At 42.9% G+C, this 16741-nt stretch overlaps 1 protein-coding gene across 1 annotated transcript in view; it reads right to left on the bottom strand.

Annotated features, from left to right (window-relative positions):
* Wwp2 (WW domain containing E3 ubiquitin protein ligase 2) overlaps positions 1-16741 on the bottom strand; it is a 119938-nt gene that overhangs the window by 31092 nt on the left and 72105 nt on the right. Inside the window, exon 8 of the mRNA XM_027405952.2 lies at positions 10337-10547. Within this exon, the coding sequence (XP_027261753.1) occupies positions 10337-10547 (211 nt within the window). The remainder of the gene's footprint in view (positions 1-10336; positions 10548-16741) is intronic.

The following is a 16741-nucleotide window of genomic DNA, read 5'->3' as shown; positions in this document are numbered from 1 at the left end:
ACATTACTCCTTGGCCCTCAGTGAGTGACACCGGGCTGAACACTGGCCACAACAGGTCTTGTTTTTGAAAAGACTTAAGAAGTCTCCAATTTCACTCAGTCGTAAGGTCGTAAGGTAATTTTTTCTCATACCTAAATTACCTTATTCTGTTGTGTATCTTCCATTCCTAGTCTCCCACACCAAAGAGTTTAAAGGCCAAGACAAAGCCTCAATCCCATTATTAGGATGATGTCAATTAACTCTCCACTACATTTGCTAAAAGGTTACCATCAGCATGGTGTGGTGCCTACAGGGAATTCCAGCACTTGGTAGGAAAAGACAGAAGGCTCAGAACTTCTGGATAGCCTGAGCCAGTGGAAATTTTGTATCAGAAACTTTGTTATGGAGTGCTTACTTAGCATACATGAAGCCTTGCTTTTGGCTCTCAGTATCATGCAGAAATTTCCCCCCAAAAGTAATTCTCCATTAAAAAGTCATCACAAAACGAGTTACCCACAAACTACCATCTGATCAACACATTGCTTAGTCGGACCCTGTGTTTAGACAGAATCTCAGTTTCAACACCCCACAAAGGGTGAAGCTAGGAATGTGTTGATAATGGCAAATTCAGGTAAGTATTGGGGTTCTTCCTACATGACCTTTATAAAATTATATGATTGAATGCTCAAAATGCAGTCTTAGTAAAATTATTGACAGGGCTGGAGAGATGGCTCAGCAGTTAAGAGCACTGACTGCTTTCCCAGAGGACCCAGGTTCAATTCCCAGCACTGACATGGCAGCTCATAACTGTCTATAACTCCAGTTTCAGAGGATCCAACACTTTTACAGACATATGTGCAGGCAAAACACAAAAACACATGAAATTAAAATACTTTTTAAAATATTTATTTATTTATTATGTATACAGTGTTCTGCCTGCATGTATCCCCAGAGGCCAGAAGAGAGCACCAGATCTCATTACAGATGGTTGTGAGCCACCATGTAGTTGCTGGGAATTGAACTCAGGACCTCTGGAAGACCAGCCAGTGCTCTTAACCTCTGAGCCATCTCTCCAGACCAAAAAATATTTTTTTAAAGAAAGAGTGTTACTATTTGTAGTCATTAATGTGCTTGTTTTTATTAACCTAGGCACTGGGTGTTAATAGCCCTCATGATCAAAGAAAACCTTTCTCCATTAGAAAATAAGAGCCATTGAAAAGGTGATAAGATGGGAGCACTAGGCAGAGTGAGGAGTTAATAGATGGATATGATCAAAGCACATTTTATAAATTACATGAAATTTTCAAAGAATAAATTTAAAATATAATTAACAAAAATAAACAAAATCATAAGGCTGACATGGTGATATGTACATATTTATAATCTCCATACTGATTCCAAGGGCAACCCAGCGCCTTCATACTGGTTCCAGGGCAACCTAATGCCTTCATACTGGTTCCAGGGCAACCTAATGCCTTCATACTGGTTCCAGGGCAACCTAATGCCTTCATACTGGTTCCAGGGCAACCTAGTGCCTTCATCCTGGTTTCAAAGCAACCCAGTGCCTTCATCCTAGTTCCTGGCTTTAGTGGGTCTTTTCTCAACAGAGAAGGAACTATGGCCAACTCCTTGCTTCTCCAGAGCCTTTCCTGAATTCTGGACTAGCACTTCAATCTAAGCAGACTAACTTTCTTTTAATAACTACCAATAGCATTCTATGCTGCCTAAGCCCAAGATGTTACAGTAGCAGCTACTGAGTTTTCTGAATTAAGTCTGTTTTCTTTTCCTCTTCAACAATCCTGTTTTCTTTGCCTTGGGGAAATCCCAGATGGAGTCTGGTAACATTCAAATATAAGCTTTTATAGAAAGTAAAGAATGGTCTCTGTAAACACACACACACACACACACACACACACACACACACACACACACACACACACACACACAGTTTTCAAATGGAAAGTTGACAGCATAGGTAGATAATCTGAAAAATGGTAGATGAGAGCAAAAATGAATTTTTTCTTTCTGAAGGCAACTTGGCAATTTGGTCAATAACCCTGTCTATTTAAATCCTCTATGAGTTTGAAGTTCTAACACGGCTAAAGGAAAGAACTGTGTCAGAGATGCAGCTTAAGACCATCTATTATAGCTAGTGGCAGAGACCCTGAATGGTTTCAAGGGGAAAGAGAAATGCTGCTGCTGCTGCTGCTGCTGCTGCTGCTGCTGCTGCTGCTGCTGCTACTACTACTACTACTACTACTACTTTTTTGTTCTTGTTGTTATTTGTTTGTTTGAGACAGGGTTTCTCTGTGTAGCCCTGGCTATCCTGGAACTCACTATGTAGACCAGGCTGACCTCAAACTAAGAGATCTACCTGCCTCTGCCTCCTGAGTGCTGGGATTAAAGGTGTGAGCCACCACTGCCTGGCAAGAAAAGCTACTTCTATAATGGGGCTATTCCAGTTTCACAACAAACTGGAAATGAGTATTACTTATTCAGATGTTTGCAACACACTTGATGGAAAAGCAACTCTGCCTGAAATCATCAAAGCTGAGTGTGAACAGGAGGGGCTGGAAAGATGGCTCAGTAGTCTGAGTACTTGCTATTGAGCTTGAGTTTGACCCTGAGACCTACAGGCAGAAGGAAAGAACTAACTCTTGGAAGTAGTCCTCTGACCTCCACATGTTCTTCCTCACACACAAAACAAATGTAATAAACATTTAATTATATATAGAAATACTAGTTTTAATTAAATCTAAAATGCCATTGTATGATTAGCCTACCAAAAAAAGACACTGACAGTTAAGCAATGGCATGCCAATGTTTACATGCTGATTTTTAAAAAGATAAAATATGAAATAACATGCATATCAAAACCAACAATGGGACTGGAGAGATGGCTCAGTGGTTGAGAGCATGTACCACTCTTCCTGAGGACCCTAATTTGGCTCCAAGCACCCCTGTCAGGTGGCTCTCAACCACCTTTAACTCCAGTCCCAGGAAATCGAAAGCCTCTGGCTCCTTCACACATCTCTCTCAGGAGCATACACACACACACACACACACACACACACACACACACACACACACACACACACACACACACGTGGACTTTGCAGAGCCCCTGTTGAGGGCCCTACCCTGCCTGGGGAGTGGTGGGTGGATGGGGTGGGGGTAGGTTGGAGGTGGGGGAGGAGGGATGGGGTGAGGGGAGGGAGAGGGAGAAGGGACTTACATGTGAAACAAGCCTGTTCCCTAACTTGAATTAATAATATATATATAATATATATATATATATTATATATATAATATTACTGTCCCCATTTCAAAGTAAATCCTGTTTACATGCTTTTCAGTGTTTGTTACGCAAACAAAAAGTTAAGTAAATGATTTCTATAAACTAAAAAAAAAAAAAAGCAAAACAAAAAACAAAACAAAATGTGGTATCTGTATGTTACAATCTCAGAACAAGGAGGAACTTTAGATGACCACACACATTTACACCCATGTGCTTGTACCACACACACACACACACACAAAATCATTTTTTTGTTTGTTTTGTTTTTGTCTTTTTGAGACAGGGTTTTTAAAAAAAAACCTTTGGAGGTTGTCCTGGAACTCCCTCTGGAGACCAGGCTGGCCTGGAACTCACAGAGATCTGCCGGCCTCTGCCTCCCAAGGGCTGGGATTAAAGGTCTGAACCACCAACTCCCGGCTACACAGGGGAGGGAAGGGGAACTGTGGTTGGTATGTAAAATGAATAAGAATTTAAAAAAAAACAAAACAACGAATGACCCAATGATGTCAGAGTTAAACTCAGCAGTCCCCAACTCAGTGTGAAAGTTCAGTCCATCTGGTAGCTACTATTAATGGTCAGGAAAATGACACAAGATACATAAACATCTATGCTTAAGTTCAGAAAGGTCTTTGATACTGTTGTTGCTATGCTATGTCTGTACCCCCATGCCCATCCCTGCCTATCAAAGAACTTGTTTGGTGTTGCTTTGTTGTTGTTTTATGGGTTTTGTTTTTCAGCTTTTTGAGACAGGGTCTTTCACTCTGTAGCCCAGGCTGGCCTCAGATTCAACTATCTTCCTGCCTCAGCTTCCCTAAATGCTGGGATTACTAGTGTGAGAAACCACACTCAGCTCAATGGTCTTTTATAAGATCAAAATGTAAATTAAAATACTAAGGACAAGTAAGAATGTGAGTCACTTATCTGCTTACACTTCCCAACCCATCTCCTTATACCATGGAAGATGCTGAGGTGCCAAGACAGGCATGATACTCCTTATTCTTGAAGAGCTCTCAAGAAAGTGTAGCAAAAATGGACTAAAGATTATGTGTGATTACCTAATTTAGATATGGGAAGAACACCTCACAGCTCAGTGAGTCCACTGGTGACAGCAAGCCTTTTGGAAAGAAGACAACATGCACTATTAGAGTTGGCTAAGCATGTAATAATCCTCTTAGGATCAAAACCAAAACCACATTCCACAATAACACAAGGTGAGAAAGGGGCACAGTCTCCCAATATAACCCTTTAATCCCAAGCTACTCAAAATGTCGTCCATGCTCCAAACTGTTAACAGTCTGTACCCAGAACAAGAGAAGCTTCTCAGTGTCTAGAAAGTTGTCTGTGACATTGCCTTAGTATCTAGATATACATGTGATCCCTTGAACAGAAGGTGAAACAAAGGTGAAGACTCATTGTGACTGAAAATTTAGAAATAAATTAATAGCAATCCCCCCAAAGGCAGGCTCTTCATTTATAGTTTGCATGACAATGTAGAAATGTTCTGAGTGGGAAGCACTTCGGCTTAAGTCAAAATGGAGTTTGGAATGAGATTTAGAACTCAGGCTAGTTATAACTCAGCAGAGGTGCTCCAAACTCTCCCATCCTCTTCAGTGTCTCTACAAACACATCAGAGAACCCTCCCAAGGCTGTCTCAAAGTCTACCTAGAGAAGCCTCTGGGTCTCCAGTAAGGGCATGGGGACAGATGGCAAATGTGAAAGGGCTAGAAAACACCACTCCATTAATTCTACTCTGAAGCAGGAAACAGGGCAGCCAATGACGGCGGGAGAACAAGGGTGGTGTGAAACGACAGCGCTGAGGTAAGCCGGCAGTCCAAACACAACGTCCTCTCTTATGTAAGAAACCGCAGCCGTGTGCTAGTTGCCAGGGGAAAATAATGTGCTCTGTGTGAGGGACTCTGGGAGCTAAGAGACTGGACGTGCGGGGGTTTGTCACAGCCATGTACACATGGTCTGTTCATGAGGATTCAGTCTTCAAAGTGGGCTCCGACAGTGACAAAAACCAGACCCAGGGACAACTGACCAAAGTGGCCACGTTTTCCACTTGCTGCCTGGCCACTACCTCACGTGTGTCTAACACCCCTGCTCTCAATAGACACTCACAACCTGAAAACTCCACACCTTTCCAGTAGCTTCTTTGGGGCTAATTAAGTTAAAAGAAAAAAAAAAAAAAAAAAAAAAAAAAAAAAAGAGGGCTTCCAGACAGGGAGAGAAATGGACTTTGGAATGTTGTATTTGGCCTAAGGCAGCCTAGGTTTCCAAAGCCCTCAGCCTGGAAGCACACAGATGTGTGTGTCTTTCCTGCTGTAAATTTCAGACAACCAATGTGGCAATTCTTGGAATCCCCAGTGAACCTTTTTTTCATCAATTAGGAAAGGAGATGGAGGAGCTGAGCAGATAAAGTTGGAGGCAGATAAAGCCGAGCAAGCAATTTAGTTTAGTTCAGAAACACTTTAAGTCAAGGAGAATCGAGTGATGAGGAGCCTTTGTGAACGAGCAAGGACCAGTGTTCTGATGTGTGACAGACACAGCTGAACCCAGAGCCAGTCAATACAGTGAGTGAAGGAAACAGCAACATTCTCTTATAGACACCCTTTTTTTTAAAGCATCAGTGAAGCAGAGAACATTCATCCAGATGAGAAAAAAGGAAGAAAGGAAATGGGGGCAGCATTTAGATGTATTTATTACAAATAGGTCCTGGGCCTACTTCATGCCAGGCTCCTAGTCACCTACAGCCCAGAATGACAAAGGGACTTGGAACAAGCAATTACAAATGTGAAAAAAGACGTGGCTATACATCTGGTTAGTTAGCCTCGTCTACCAGGTGAAAGGTTCAGGCATTATGCTGGCCTGCCCCTGTTACCTGGTGGAATCCACTCAGGCAATACCCTGGTCAGCCCAAGGTTCCATGGGAAAGAAGTCTGCACGCAGGTGCAGAGGACCCCTTTAAAAGATAGGCCCCTGCACCGTTATGCTCTCTCCCCGGTCCTGCTCTCTGTCCCCTCTCTGTTTCCCCGCTCTGTCTCTCTATGGCGACCGGCCATGGTGGTCAGCCATTACCCTGTTCCTCTTCTTAGTCTCCCCATTCTGCCTTATAATAAACTTATAGTCAATATGTCCATCTCAATATTTCTCTTTTCTTCTTTTTAAACAAAAAAATAACACCAGGGATCGGGAAGGGTTGATTCCCTAAGGGTTGTCATTAACCTGAAACCTAAGGAATTAAATGTTAAGACACTGAGGAAGCTTTGAGAAAGACCATCATGGGGGATGCTCAGTCTGGAGGAGAGGAGTACATGGATCAGACTAAAGTCAGTCACTGTGACTAGAGCTCAGAGTGCACAGGGAAGGTGGTTTCCATGGAGATTTTCGGCTTACTTAAGGACTGGGATTTATCCCTGAAGACAGTAGGAAGCTGCTGGGGCACTCCAAGCGGGAAAAGTCATGCTTAGAACTTTTACTTTAGAAGGTATAGTATAAAAAAAGACAGATGGCCAGGCGGTGGTGGCACACGCCTTTAGTCCTAGGCAGAGGCAGAGGCAGAAGCAGGCAGATCTCTAGGTTCAAGGCCAGCCTGGTCTACAGAGTGAGTTCCAGGACAGCCAGAGCTACACACAGAGAAACCCTGTCTCAACAACAAGGAAAGAAGGAAGGAAGGAAGGAGGGAGAGAGGAAGGGAGGGAGGGAGGGGAGGGAGGGAGGGAGGAGGAGGAGGAGGGAGGGAGGGAGAGGAAAGAAGGAAAGAAGGGAGAGAGGCAGGCAGGCAGGCAGTTAGTTTCAGGACAGGCTAGGATGGGTCAGATAATGTTTCTGTTCTAGGCTGAGTTAAGATACGCAGAAAGTTGTACAGTGGGTTCAAGATACTGAAATGAGAGTTGGCATCGGTTCTCAAGGAAGTCAAGGGATTGGATCAGGTGCCCAGAGAGACCTCAGTGAGACCAGAGCAGACTTCATACACTATTCTGAACACAGACCATTCCTTACTTAGCTGTACATCTGCAGTGCCTAGCACTGGACTTACCATGTCTTAAACAGTAATGACTAGCCTATCTGATGGAAGAATGTAAACCAATGAGATGGCTCACTAGTAAAGGTACTTGCCACCAAGCATGACAACCTGAGTTCAATTCCCAGAACTACATGATGGAAGAAGAGAACAAGCTCCCTAAAGGTTGTCCTCTGTTCTCTATATATTTGTGTACACACAACTACACAAATTTAAAAAAATAATAAAAAGGGAAAAACAATGCATCCTATAAAAGTATTGACCTGTAACTTGAACACTAGCAGTTTAGTTTAAATACTTCATTTATAAATTCTCATAAAGGATAAAGGTATTCTGTGATTCCCACTCATGCCCTGAATGTACCTGTACTCGAGTCCCTCGACAGAATTTACAGCAGGATGGTGGACTAGGACTAAGTTCATCATCTTGCTGCCTGGGTCTTCTCAACTTAGAAACAAGGGAGGGAGGAAAGTACGAGGCCTACAGATTGGGAAGATCTTAGAAACGATGTCCTTTCTGGGTTCCAATACCAAAGCCAACAGAAAAGCCTGCTGTCCACACTATCATGCACTCAGCAGTGCTGGTGGGCACACAAGGAGTGTAATCCCCCAGTAAGTGCTCCTGGATAACCGGGACTCCCAAACTCTTCTCTGGAATATTCTATACATAAAAATGGATAGCAGCACCCCAACACACACACACACACACACACACACACACACACACACACGTCTTGTCACATTCTAAATCCTCTAAGAAAAAGACACTGTCCAAACTCTACCTCAGAAAAGTGTTTTAGACTCTGGGTGGGGAGGGGAGGGGCAGGCTTCCCTGGGCTGCTGAATAAAGAGTGTTTTCAGAGTCTGGAGTTTTCCAACTGCTTGGAAACAGGAAGTGCCCAATCCAAGAGAACAGTAACCCTCACACACACCCTACATAAAGACGTGTGGAGCCATTAGCCCTAATTGCCTGTGACTGACACAGGAGTGAGGCCGGCCTTCCCAGGCATCTGCTCAACGGAAAGAAGCAAACAGCTCACTAGGGACCAGGCAGCCATTTTCTCCCCTTTCTGCCAAAATGATTCTGCTCTGTTCCCCCCAAATTATAGCATACAGATTTGAAAGTACAAACAACACATAGTTCTTTCAAGTCTCCCATGCCACATATGAAAGAGAAAAGAAAAATCTCTGCAGGGGTACACAAGCAATTGGTTAACAAGCTCTTCACAAAATCAAACACTTGACCCACCCCCCAACCCCCACAAGGCCTTTTCAGAACTGCCTCTCAACACTCCAATTTTCTTGAGATTTGAGAGAGTAAGAATTATCTGCAGTGGTTTTCTTTTGCTGAACTCACTATTTAGGAGAAAGGAGTTATATGAATGCTAAGTACAAACAGCAAAAACCACATATGCTTTATGATACAGGATTTTTAACAATTGGGAGTTCAGAAATGGCTTTATGAACAAGGCATCATATTTCCCAGGAAGCAAGAGAAGAGACATCTTTCCAGTGTCCATTATGAATTAAACATTGAGGGAATACTCACCATCCTGAAGCCTACATCAGCACATCACCAGTGACTGAGCAGGACAGAAACAGGTTTCTTGTTTAAAACTACCTTTTTCTGAATTTATTTGTGTATCTATCTGTGTGGGGGTGTGTCTGTCTGTGTGGGGATGACACGCCTGTAGAGAGCAATGGACAATCCACAGGAGTCAGTTCAGCTTTCTCCTTCTATCATGTGGGGCCTGGGGACTGATCTCAGGTTAGGTAGCAAATGCCTTTACCTGCTGCGTCATCTCACCAGCAACCCTAAAACAATTTTTAAACAAACATTTACCTAGGGGCAGGGAACATGTGCCACTGGGCAAATGCAGAGGTCAGAGGGTAACCTGCAGGAATCAGTTTTCTCCCTCTACCTGGGGGGTTTCGGGTTTGTGGCAAGCAACTTATACTAAACCATCTTGCCATCATGGGACATTGTTTTCTTTTGTGCCAAACTGATAACTAAGATGGACAACGGGACTGGCCCTGACCACAGTTGGTCTTACCTGAGGTTAAGACTTTTGTTTCCCAGGTCCAAAGCAGTCTCTGCCTTTGTGGCTCCTTCACAGACACTTCAAAAAATATGTGACTGGCTCTCAACACATGTTTCACACACACCACTTTATTGGAGTCCCTAGATGTGGATGCTTATTGTCACCACATAACCAACATATAAGTCACACAGCCAAGGCCATACAGGTGAGGTAGATGGCTGGATTCAATCACTAATTTAATGATTCCCTCACCCAAAACAAACAAACAAACAAACAAACAAAAAAAAAAAACATGTTCTTTTTTTTCTACTTGTGTTTATTTGGGGTGTGTGTGTGTGTGTGTGTGTGTGTGTGTGTGTGGTGAAAGGTCAGAGGATAACTTGTAGGAGAGTTGGTTCTTTCCTTTCACCATGTAGATATGGAGATCAAACTCAGGGTACTTCCTGGCTTGGTGGCAAGGGCCTTTATCCACTGGGCCATCTGGTAAGTCCCCAGAATCCATGCTCCTAATCCCCACTCACTACATAGTCAAAATTGAACTCCCCTTTGTTTTGCTGGAGTTGTCATCTTGGTTAAGGTCTTTGTATCCAAAGTAAAAGAGGGCAAGGAAACAAGCACCTGTGTTAACACTGGCCACAGTTGTAGGGATAACAGCCATAGTAATTCATCACCTAAAGCCCAAGTCCTTTGTGGGTTGCCAAGGTCAAACTCAGGAGGGAAAATGCTATTCTCTGGGCAGCATCTAGTCAGACACCCTCCCACAACCATGAAGGCAATGTGCTCCTTGTTCCACAGAAGCTATCTGCTTATGTCCCAGCATAAGGCAGCACTAGCCTGCCTCCGAGATAAGTTAGGGTCTCTCAGATGTTTGCAGAGCAAGCACTTCCACAACTCTCTTGCTTCTACACATGGCAGTCTTCCCAGAGACCCTGACCCAGTGGAGGAGGCAGTCCCTGAGGAGGAGGGTACCATCCTGGCACACAAGGCTACTCACCCGGCTGGGAGAGCATCAGGGGCCTGGGCAGCGGCCGGAAGTTGCTGTGTCCCCGAAGTGCTGGGTTCCTCTCCCTCAGCTGGTGTGGACGGTGCAGGGAGAGATGTCGTGTTGGGGTTTGGGGACACACTCAAGGCTGTAGCAGGTGGGGCTGTCACACCAACAGCAGAAGGTTCTTCAGGATCACTGGCTGTAGTAGGTTCCTCGTTCGCTGAAATGCATAAAGCATATGTAAAGGTAACTAGAAACAAGAATTTTGTTTTCTTTTACTAGGTTTTGCACACCATACTGACTAACAGCATGTGTATGATATTAGCCTACTAGACAACTGTGAGTTTCACAAAAGCAGACTTTGCACACTGGTTTCAGCACTCAGAAGGTAGAAACAGGAGGATGGCCTCAAGTTTGAAGCCACATGGTGAATTTCATGCCAATCAGGTCTGATAACAGACAAAAGTAATGGGTAGGGACATGTTTATACTCTAGTTATAAGCGCATATTTGTATTTTTGTACTGTGGGAAGGACTCTAAACATACACACTATCTAATAACTATCTAATAACTATCTAATATCACGATCAACAGACACACTGATGAGAGTGTGTCCTAAGTTAACGTATCTGAGTGGGACTCAGAAGAGCTGACCACACGAGAGATTTGAGAATAACAAAAGTACAGGAGATAATGAGAGCTGCATGAACCTCCTGTTCCCTATGAGGTGTGCTGGCAGGCACTGGGAGAAGGGAGATTCTCTGGGGTACTAATCCTGTTTTCACAGGCTGACAGATCTAAATAAAGTATAGCCTAGAGATTCAATTCCCGGGGCTAGGGAGATGGCTCAGTGGTTAAGAGTACTTGCTCTTCTTCCAGGGGACCTAAGTTAGGCTCATAGCACGCATGTCAAGTGGCCGCAGGGCACCAGTCACCTCTGGTCTCATCTGCACATACCTACATGCAGATGCATGCCTACACATAATTAAAAATAACAATTTTAAGAGAAAAAAGATTCAATCCCCAAATCTGCTCATCAGTGTTTTGGTGACATGTGACACAAACTCTGGTATTCCGGTTAAAGGGCTACATAGTAAGCTCTTGGCCAGATAGCTGGGGCTATATAATGAGAACTTATTTCCAAAAACAAACCAAGAAAACCAACAAAAGCATTGCAATAAATATTATATAAGTTAGTAATGCCTTCCCAAAGGACATGAGAAGTGAATTATGTGAGTTGTGCATGTGAGTGGGCACCCATGTGCGCTTGCACCCTTGTGCACTTGGATACAGAGGCTGCAGCAGGCTCCTTTGAGACTGGGCCTCTCACTGAACCAGAAGCTTGCTGCTTTGGACAGGCTGTCCACCAGAAAGCTCTCAGGATCCACCTGTCTCTGCCCGCCCTCCCCTCCCCACCGCCGGGCTGGGATTACAAGCACATGCAAGCTTAACCTGTAGTTTTTATACGAGTGCTGGGGATTCAAACTCAGGTCTCCTTGATGGAAAAGCAAGTACTCTTACCCACTAAGCCACCTCCCCAGGTGGCTTAGTAATTTAGTTAAATTAGTTAAATAATTTTATTAGGGTTTTCTAATATGCTATGGTTACACCAACACCAATCCAAGAGCAGCAGGAAAGAGGAGGAAAACAAGGAAAGGTACTGGTGTAAGTGAAGCAAGACCAAGGCCAAGTTTACAGGGGCACATCCTTTCCTTTAAAGTTGCCATCTGCCTGCTAGACATGGACAGCGCTTTTCTTCAAACACCTGTGCACACATAAACCATAGACACTTCTGTAAAGTTCCTTTTATTATTTTAATCTTATTTTATGTGTTTGACTGTTTTGCTCCCAAGTATGTTAGAGCACGACATGTATGCAATGGCCCACTGAGGCCAGAAGAGTAGCCTGTGCTTTTAACTGCTGAGTCATCTTTCCAGCTCCCCAAAATGTTCTCTTAAATCAGTGGCTCTCAACCTTCCTAATGCTGAGACACTTTAATACAGTTCTTCATGCCATGGTGACCCTCAACCATAAAATTATTTCATTTCTACTTCATCACTGTAACTTTGCTAGTTATGAATTGTAATACAAATATCTAATATGCAGGATATCTGATGTTTGACCCCTGTGAAAGGGTTGTTCCACCCACAAGGTATCGCGGTGCACAGGTTGGGAACCTCTGTTTTAAAGATCCTTGATTCAAGGACAGAAGCAGGGATTAATAGCTACATAAAAGGGGCTCAGTACTAAGGACTTGTCTCCAAGGTAACAACAGACAACAAGTAAAACAAAGTAGCTCCTAAACCTTCTTACCTCACTGTTTCTTTGGGTCTTTGATGATCACTATGTCAACAAGGGCCAAGGCACTATAAATCCTCTAACTTGGAAGAGAGATCAAATAAGGTTTTAAAGAATTACAATCCTTTGAAAATAGAGGAGCTATAGGAAGCTATAGGAAACTGTCTACACATTTACATCAGAATTTCAATGCCAAACATCTTAGTCATTGTTTAGTTTCATTTTTCTAATTCAGAAATTTGTTTTGTAGTTCCCCCTAAAACAGCAGGTGTGTAGCTGCTCCTGGATCTCCTCTGAGGAGACCACTACAGTTACAGTTTACTGTTGAGCAGATGCAATTGAAGGAAGTTCAGCTTAACTCCATCATTGGCCTCCATTCTCCATGCCAAAGCAATCCAAAATAAGTATCTGGTGCATCTTCTGTTTCTTATTAGTCTCTGGCTCTGACCCTGATACAAAGGCTACTATTTCTTCACTGTTTATGGGCTATCCTTTTGTAACTGCCTGTCATTTCTCCTAAATAGTATAACTATCTGACCAAGAGAATTAGATGCCTTTTTTTTTTTTTTTTTTTTTTTTTTTTTTGTTTTTTCCAGACAGGGTTTCTCTGTGTAGCTTTGGAGCCTATCCTGGCACTTGCTCTGGAGACCAGGCTGGCCTCGAACTCACAGATATCTGCCTGCCTCTGCCTCCCGAGTGCTGGGATTAAAGGCGTGTGCCACCAACGCCCGGTGGCCAGATGACAATTTTTTGAAAGACGTATTATATTTCTGTGTATAAACGTTCTGCTACATGAATGCATGTACACTATTTGTGTGCTTGTGTCTGAGGAGTTCACAAGAGGGCAAAAGATTCCCTGGAACTGCAGTTAGGGAAGGTTATGAGCTGCCATGTGGGTGCTAGGAATTGAGCCAGGGTTCTCTGAAAGAGCAAAAGGTGTTCTTAATTGCTGAGCCATCTCTCTAGTCCCCAGACAACAAATTTAAATAAGAATAATAAACATTACTACTGAATATGAGATGGGATGGGGTATGTGTGCCAGACAAGACACAAAGTTCTCTCTTAGTTTATGTTCTTTTAAGCTTCACACGCAACCCCACCAGTTAGGCACCTCAACTGTCCCACTTTATATGGAGGAAACAAGCATCCAAGAGGCTAAATAATCGGTCATAGTTGTAGGACATTTAATTCATAGTTTTCTATCTGCCTCCAGGACTTGAGCCACTCACTCTACTTTTCTGCACATCCTTCAGTGGGAACCAAGATTACATATAACCAGATCCAACTGGCTAACACTGGTAGTCAGCTGAAACCAAAATATCTTCCCAACCAAGCTTGGCTTTAACAAATGGCTGCGAACCTAAGATGTGGAACTGCTTCTGACTGAGTCCTTTGGATTTTGTTCTATTTATTTATCTTGCAGTGCTGAGGATCAAACCCAGAGACTTGCGTGGACTAGGCAAGTGCACTGTCCCTGAGCTGTATCCTTAGCCTGAGACCTGCTTGCTTTCTCCTCAATGTTAATACTGCCTGGCAAAGAAGCTACATCAGATGCTTAATAACCAAATCTGTACAATGACTGTTTCCCCAACATAAATGCAAAACTTTGTTTATTTTCCATATTCTGTCTGAGCTAAGCTAGTACATACAACAGATGGCAATCCTCTTTATGCAAATCTATAAACCTTATGCAATTCTTTAAAAAACTCCACCATGCCTTTTTAAGTCATTAGATAAATTCACTGTAAAATGTATAAGGGAAACTAAATTTGTAGGAACAGAGATGAAGGTCTAAAGAAGAATGCTTGTTTTTGTTGGGAGGTTTTCTCTAGCACATCAGACCTACCACAGAGCTATGATAATGAACTAAATCTTGAAAAGTCAGAGAATGAGTAAATGAACAAAGAGTTCAGAAACTGACAATTCAATAATTAGTTGGAGGTTGCAAAATACTGATTCTAATTCCCTTGGTGTGGTCTTCATTTAAATAAAGAGGAGCTGCCCGAACCACTCTGCTTCCCCAGTTTCAGTTTGTGAGGGATGGAGCCTGTGGAAAAGCTCAAGTCTCCCTCTGCTAGCCTCCAGAATAATGAGCTGATGACTTTGCACCATCAGAAAATGAGGTTTCATCTCTTTAAAAAATTTCTGAGGGTGTGGAGGTGGCGAGATGGCTCAACCATGAAGAGTACATACTGCTCTTCCAGAGAACCTGACTTCAATTCCCAGCACCTCTGTCTGACATCTCACAACCACCTGTAACCTAGCTCCAGGGGACCCATCGCCTCTAGCCAACTGGGTCCCTCTACTCTTCAGCACACACACACACACACACACACACACACACACACACACACACACACACACACACACACAGAGTTACAATGAAAGCTTTTTACATTGTTGTAGAAAAAAATCACAGAGGAATAGGATTTAAACATTTCAGTCCATGTTGTAAAGACTGTATTTATAGTAAAAGTTCCCCCAAATTAGCTGAGGTTAGTGGAGGAGTACACAGGACAAAGCTCTTCACACTGGCCTCAAGTTCTATGGAAAAACTAAGACAATTAAGTGGGAAATAGCTGTGAAGTATATATATATACTGTTATCATCTGTGTGTGCCTGGACACCTGTGTGGTTTTCCCCTCAGATAACACACATTTATACACTTGTACATTTAAAGAATGTCTTTAGGGGAATCACAGAAAACACAACAATGGCTGCCTCTGCATGTTTGAGCTATGCTTTTTCTCACTCACACACTTTTTTGACACAGGGTTTCTCTGTGTATCTCTGGCTGTCCTGGAACTTTTCTTGAGACCTGGCAGGCTTCAAACTCAGAGATCTGCCTGCCTCTGCCTCCCCATTGCTGGGACTAAAGGCATGAGCCACCTCACCAGCTTAAAAATGCTTTTTTATTTAAAAATTGTTAATAGGTGTATTTGTATGCACATGAATACAGGTGCCTGCTTAAACCAGGAGTGCTGGGGTCCCTGAAGCTTGCAGTTAGTCATTAGCTGGGTGACGTGGGTGCTAGGAACCAAATTCAGGTCTTTTGTTAGAGGAGCAAATTCTCTTACATTTCTTCAGCCTCCATGGAAATCAAGTTCTATACACAGATATTGTAAAGACAATGGTACTGTGACTCTTCTTTAGCCCACAACCATGCTCTTAGTGTCTTGTTTTTTTTCCCAAGTGCTCCTCATAGCCATTGTGCTTACATTACATATTAAATCTATATCGGAGAGTTAATAGTAGCAGTTAATAGTACTTGCTACTCTTGCAAGAGGACCCAGGTTTGGTTCCCAGCACCCACATGGAACTGTCTATAACTCCAGTTCCAGGGGATCTGACATTCCATTCTGGCCTCAGAAGGTACCAGGCACCCAAGTGGTATACAAACATACATGCAGGCACAATATCCATATACATAAAGTAAAAATAAAGCCTACTGGAAACAGAGGTGGTTGGATCTCTGAGTTCAAGGCCAAACCTGATCTACACAGAGTTCTAGGCCAAGGGCTACACAGTGAGACCATCTCAGTAAAAATAAATAAATAAGTAAGTAAATAAATAAATAATGACTTTTAATAAACTCCATTTCTACTTCATACTACTCATCCTGAAATTCTTTTCTATGGTAAAGTCAAGGATCCAGCTTTACCTCAGTGGAAATCCAGGATCCCTCATTGCCTTTAGTAAGGACATTTTTATTAGCTCATTTGCAATTCCAATAACCCATGAGGAAAATGTTATTCCCACTTCTGTTAAGTAGATTAATGTAACTCCTACTTTTAGCATGTCTCTAAAAGTTTAAAGTCTAAAATTTGTTTTTGAAAAGTTTATGAACTTTCAAAGAGAAAAAGTAACAAGGCAGAGCTAGCCCTTTTAGACATTAAAAACATACTATGCTAGGGCTAGAGAGATGGCTCAGGGTTAAGAGCACTGGCACCTTCTCCAGAGGACCTGGGTTCAATTCCTGTAGCCACACGGCAGCTCACAGCCATTTGTAACTCCAGTCTCAGAGCATCTGACTCCCTGTAAAGAGGGTGCCAGGCAGCCACGAGGTGACAGACACATGCACGCAAAGCACATATACATATAAAATATTTTTTAATA

This window comes from Cricetulus griseus, chromosome 3, assembly GCF_003668045.3.
Source record: "Cricetulus griseus strain 17A/GY chromosome 3, alternate assembly CriGri-PICRH-1.0, whole genome shotgun sequence".
Lineage (NCBI taxonomy): Eukaryota > Metazoa > Chordata > Mammalia > Rodentia > Cricetidae > Cricetulus > Cricetulus griseus.
This window is presented reverse-complemented; position numbering and strand designations above follow the sequence as displayed.